This window comes from Cajanus cajan, chromosome 2 (assembly GCF_000230855.2).
Source record: "Cajanus cajan strain Asha chromosome 2, NIPB_CcT2T_4, whole genome shotgun sequence".
NCBI lineage: Eukaryota > Viridiplantae > Streptophyta > Magnoliopsida > Fabales > Fabaceae > Cajanus > Cajanus cajan.
Genome location: NC_138518.1, coordinates 46,894,903 through 46,900,954, shown reverse-complemented (window position 1 = coordinate 46,900,954; position 6,052 = coordinate 46,894,903). Strand labels below are relative to the sequence as shown.

Genomic DNA, 6,052 nt, shown 5'->3' with positions numbered 1-6,052 from the left:
TTTTATTTAAAATATTAAAATTTAACCATTATATTTATTTATTTATTACTTTTTCTGGCACTTTCTTTATCTCTTCAACGAAATGTTACTTCTCACTATTCAAAAAAGTTGTCTCTACTTCCACTAATTTATAACATTTTTTCTATAATTTTTTAAAAATAAATAAAATGGTACAATTTTCTTTTAAAAATGCTTAATTGCTGTCAAAGTTAATTCTAATTATTGTTAGCATGAAACTAAAAACACTTTTAACGGTTGTTATTTTATTACATTTATAACTTGTTGATTATATGTACACCTTACCTAATATTGACAATTAATATCTAACATTGTTGGTGTATGAAATTATATTATTAAAAAAATATTTATTTTATGTATATTTACAATTACAGTGAAGTATTAATACCATGATTATTAAAAAAATATTAAATGAACTATTAAAGTTAGTCTAATAAAAAGATTTGGAATAATAAGTATTCACTCTTAAGTTTAAACTCTAATATCAAAATAGTTTAAACTCTAATATCAAAATGGTATTGTAATTCTAATAGATAAAAAGAATTATTTTGAGTAATTAATTATTAATTTATTAGAAATTAAATTAATGTAAATTTTACACTTCTTTATGAATTAATTATACCTGAAAAAAAAACTTAATAAAATCATCTATCTTATATATATAATCTAAAAAAAATGCTATTTTAAATAAGTGAATTTGTTTGTGCATTTTTTTAAGCACGAGTTTGGGGCTATATTCGTTTTTGTGCGGTGAGCATTGACGCACGCGCCAATAGGAAAGAAAGAGTGCCCTCGCCCACATGTAACGGGATGCTAGCGAGCCTCACCTTCATGTGACTTTAGAAGAGAGGGTCCATAAAATTACAATAACTAGAGAACAAAAGTCTTTATGCATTTGCAGGCTTTAAATATCTTTTCTTCTATGCTCTCTTCTACTATACACACTTATACCAAAGTGATTATTGGAGAGAGAGAGAGAAAAAACACACGGTGAGAAAAGGTTAGGGAGAAACCCACCTTCATTCAGCTTCCTTTCTAGCTACTTAGGGAGAAAGTGCGAGCTAGAGAGAAAGTGAAGCTCTAGTTTTTCTTCTGAATGAAGAAAAGATAAAGATGGTGAGTGAGAGAGAAATTAAGGGTCAGCAAGAACTGAAAAAAACACAAACATAGGTCGTTATTGCATTTTTCTGATCTTCTCATCCACTGCTCACTGCCCCTCTGAACCATTCAGAACCTCATTCTTCCTTTCTCTTCAACCAACCTTTTCTTCCTTCAAACACCGCAGTAACAGTAACAGAAGATAAATCAGCAGAAGCAGACACACACACACACCCTAGTGCTAAAAGTAACACCTCTCCACCCTCACCCTCTTTCATAAATCTCACTCTTCTTTATTTCTCTCTGATACACTTGCAGAGACCCCACTTTAAGCAAGTAATCCCCACGCATCTAGATTTCCCTTCCAAACCCCCCAGAAGATCCAACAACCTTTTCTTCTCAGTCTGACAATCATAACCACCCTCTTAGTTCTTAACACTAAAATATCCATGTCTTCTTGTTACAGTTGTTAGTTATTATATGTAACACAACTCAACACCACATGTATATTTTATATTACTATATTTGATGCATCAAAAGGGTTGAGAATTATTTTGTTTTGTTTAAGATTATTATTTTATATAACTGAGTTGAGTTGATTTATATCGGGTTTATGTGATTCGAACAAGATTATCTTATTTGCCACGAACAAGATTGTCTTAAAAGAAAAAATACATTTAGTTGTGGCTACTACAAGGAGATTCCCTTCAGATTCCGGTGCCTTCGCCGACTGGACAGCCACTCCCTCTGCCGTCTCGGGGCGTGCCGCCGAGGATCTGTCACTCGGGTTCAATGCCTCCTCCGCCGCGGCTCACGGCGGCGCAGCCATGTGGCCGGGGGCGTCGAGGTCATTCAACTACAACCTGGCACCTCACCACGACATCTACGTGGTGGCGCCGGCTTCCTCGTTCCACCACCACAACGACGCCGTTTTGTCGGATCCGAACAACGGCAGCGGCACGAACTCCACTGCACTCGGCGTGAACGTGTTCCCCCTCCTAAGCGCGGCGGCGCCGTGCCTGGAGAGCGAGGGCATAATGGGAAACAGCGTCAGCAGCAACCACCGCAACAGAATTCAGCTATGGCAAGGGCAAGGGCAAGGGCACGGGTCCCCGGGTCACGAGGGCATAATGGGAAACAACAACCACAACCACCACCACCACCACCACCGTAACAGAATTCAGTTATGGCAAGATCAGGAGTCTCCGCCGCCGCAGCAGCAACAGCACGTGGAACACGAGGCGAGTGGGAGTGCGGGGAGCACGTGCCAGGACTGCGGGAACCAGGCGAAGAAGGATTGCAGTCACAGGAGGTGCAGGACGTGCTGCAAGAGTAGGGGTTTCGATTGCGCTACGCACGTGAAGAGCACGTGGGTGCCTGCTGCGCGCCGGAGGGAGCGCCAGCTCATGGCCGTCACGGCGGCGGTTGGCTCCACTGGCTCCACCTCCGGCGCCAAGAAAGCCAGGATTGTTGCTTCTCAGACCACCACCACTTCGCATACTTCCACCTCTAATAACACCACTCCTCCTAGGAGTTTCGACACGGGTTCTAGCCACCAAGGTTTGCGTCTCCAATGTCTTCCCACTTTATACTTTCAAAACAGACATTTAAAGCAAATTTTTATTACGACAAAACATTAAACAACACTTCAGAAATTGCATCTAACTTTATGCTAACATTTCCAGAAAGTTTAGGACCAACTCTTAGCTTCTTTTTTTTTTTTTTTCCCCTAACCTAAAGGGTTAGAGACTAATGTCTCGCGTTATGCTGTTCGGAAAGGTTTGAAAGTTTTTTTACACCACAAAAATTGAACATCAAGAGATTGTCTCTGCAAGCTATACTCAAAATCCCAATAAGTTTATTTAGTTTATAAAATTTTTATGTAAAAGGATTGTATATATGAAAATTTCATATGAGAATCTCTATTTTGCATTGATATCCATAGTTTTAAAATACTTTGGAAATAATTTTTTGCAATTTTTAAGAAATTAATATTATTTTGTTATTACATGCGCATACTATAGAATATGGGTGTCTATAGACTATAGTTAATTATAAATATCTAATAAGAAGTTTAAGGTAGTACTAGTGTTAAAATAACTTTAGAATAAATTTTTATAGTATGTTTTAGTAATATTTTAGTAGCATGTGTTTGATTGATTGAGGTTGAGGGTCTATAGCTAGTAGATAGACATTATATTGATGTTTTGGGATTTTGAAGGTTTTGTTGTGTGGGAATTGAGTAGGGTTTGTTGAATCGTGTGCAGATGTGGGTTTCAAGGAGTCACTACCCTGTCAAGTGCGTGCACCGGCGGTGTTCAAGTGTGTTCGTGTGACGGCAGTGGATGATGGGGAAGACGAGTATGCGTATCAGGCTGTTGTGAAGATTGGTGGCCATGTCTTCAAAGGGTTTCTTTATGATCAAGGGACTGAGGCTGAGGATAAAGAGGGGTATCCTAATATATCTGAACTGCATTTGGGTGGAAATGTTGCAACTGCAAGTGATGGTGGTGGTGGGAGAAATGGTTCTCCAATGCTGGATCCTTCTGAGGTCTATGCAGCTTCTGGTGGAGGGTTACTTGGAGGTTCTTCAAACTATGGTAATCCAATAAATTAAATTGTTCTTTCCAAGTTCTACATAGATGATGGGCTTGGAAAGCCTGACTTATTGTAGGGTAATTTTCTTGTTTTACCAATATTATTGAGGTTTTGGGAGGGTTAATTAGAGGGTTATAATTAAGTTGAATTAATATTAAGATTCTTCTAAGTTTGTATCTTATGACATGTCACTCTGCATTTTTCAACTCCTCGGTTTTTGTTCCTTTCTTTGTCCAATTTTCCATCTTGGTTGACTCATTGCATGAGCAGTTCGGTGGATTCCAAAGAGCCAAGTCATGTCAAGAGAATAGTTTATACACCTAATTAACTCAGAATTGAAAAGCAAATCTCAAAAGAATCTTGTTTTTACCGACTTTACTGTTCAAAATATATATATGATTTATTCTTATGATAATTTTTTAAAAACAATTTCCATGCAAGAGATAGAAATAAGAAGAGAAAAAAAAAATGAATAAAACGTAGAACGGTAAAATTTTATGAGAATATCACTCTTTAATTATATTACTAGTGTTTTATTGGCTGCCGTATCGCATTTTTCTTCTGCCCTATTCCCTGTTTAAAATTTCCAAAACGTAAAATCCATAATAATTCTATGGTTTTGATGATACATATTTATACTTTGCTGTATGTTGAGTGTTGTTTCCAGATATATTTTGAGCTTAACATGAGATAGTTATAGCATATTGATTTGGTCCCTTATCTCGATTTATGCAACTTTGATGTTGTATATGGGTTGGGTTGGGAAAAGTGGTATAATTATATAGATGGACAACTCTTGCATCCTGCAATGTTAGTTTGCTTGGGTTTAGTATAGACTAGAAATAAATGTGCGATTCACTACTTATCGTGGTGCTTTAGACTTTGGGCATGAGAAGTAGTTGAAACGTCACTATCAGTAATGTGGGTGTCCTTGTCATCTCAGTTTATGGTCACAACATCTCACTGATGCGTAATCAGCATGCTAAATTTCTGTATTCATCAAGGCATGATGTACTCTCATTTTCCTTTTGTTCTTGTCTGCAAATCTGACCATCGCCTATGCCCAGCCATTCATCTCATCTAACATTATTGGGGTAGAATTTATTAACTTTTACACTGTCGTGTCCCTTTCTCACTCCTTCAATTACAAACTCATAAACGCTTACAATGTTCTCTTTTTCTTGGTTAATAGCATATTAGTATATAGTAAGAGGATGCTTTTTCTTTTTCTTTTCTTTTCTTTTTTTATTTTGAAAAAAAGAGGTCTTTTCTTCTAGAAGTGATATAATTAATTAATATATGCAACTATTTTACAAAAGTTATTTGACTTTTTAGAAAACTCACATGATCGAGTTTGTGTATTTTAATCTTGATCGATCTAATAATTGGTATTTAGTTTTCTCGCTCACACATAATAATAAAGTTATTTTATGTGTCATGTTTCCTATACATAAGTATAACTTTTTAACAAGTAATATAGTATCTTTTATATCAACTCATTTAATATTTTATAAAGTTAAATGCAAAGTAAAATATATTTAATGATTAAAAACATAGAAAGCGTTTCATATTTTATTTTTAAATACAACCATATAATTTAGTCTATACATATGTTATAAATTCTCAACTTAATACATGTATATAAAAATTTATTATATCAATTTTTAATAGTTTAAATGTTACAAATTTAATTACTGGAGTTCCTTGTCATCATTAACCCTTTTACCTATTCTTTATTTTCTTGTTACATATAGCACATTCTTTTAAATAAAAACTGAATTAAGAATATACAATAAATATATATATATATAAAGTTTAAATTAAAAATGTATTAGATAACAGTTTATGAATGACAACATTATTAGATTAATTATATTATTAGCATAGGAGTCGGTTTATTTTTATGTATAAAGACAAACCGAGAATCATTAGTACGTACGGGAGATAAATTATATATTTAACTTTTGTATAGAAAGGAAACAGTGATAGATGATTTGATTGCAACGTTATTCTGGTCTCATTTTTCAATGTTGTTGTCTAATCGTGTAAATCAAGGCTTATTAATGCTTCTGTTGCTCCGTTTTGGTGCCCCCTGGTGCTTCACTTTACCAAGCACTATCTGCACGCCTTAATTCTAATTTGCACCGATGTTGGTTACACATTGCTTTTGCATTGTTCTAGCATGAAAGTATCATTCCTTGACAAGTAAGAACCATTTACCATATTTAAATTGGCATTCCTTTTTGTTAACCAGAATATTTATGAATTTTGCCTACTCAGCTCTTGCTATTATATAGTAGTATAATTACTGAGAAGCTGCAGATGTGTGTGTGCCACT

General features: G+C 35.2%; 1 protein-coding gene across 1 annotated transcript; it reads left to right on the top strand.

The window, feature by feature from the left end:
- The first annotated feature begins 915 nt into the window (after positions 1-915).
- Positions 916-3,937, top strand: LOC109811666 (protein LATERAL ROOT PRIMORDIUM 1). Its single transcript, XM_020375462.3, has 2 exons — positions 916-2,676; positions 3,384-3,937. Exons 1-2 carry the CDS (start codon positions 1,944-1,946, stop codon positions 3,731-3,733), a joined length of 1,083 nt encoding a protein of 360 aa, XP_020231051.2. The 5' UTR covers positions 916-1,943; the 3' UTR covers positions 3,734-3,937.
- The last annotated feature ends 2,115 nt before the right edge of the window (positions 3,938-6,052 follow it).

Excerpts from the sequence above, each read along its gene's own strand:
- LOC109811666 (XM_020375462.3), top strand. The coding sequence starts at position 1,944 with ATGTGGCCGGGGGCGTCGAGGTCATTCAACTACAACCTGGCACCTCAC. Across the intron at positions 2,677-3,383 it reads CACGGGTTCTAGCCACCAAG|ATGTGGGTTTCAAGGAGTCA; the intron begins GTTTGCGTCTCC and ends AATCGTGTGCAG.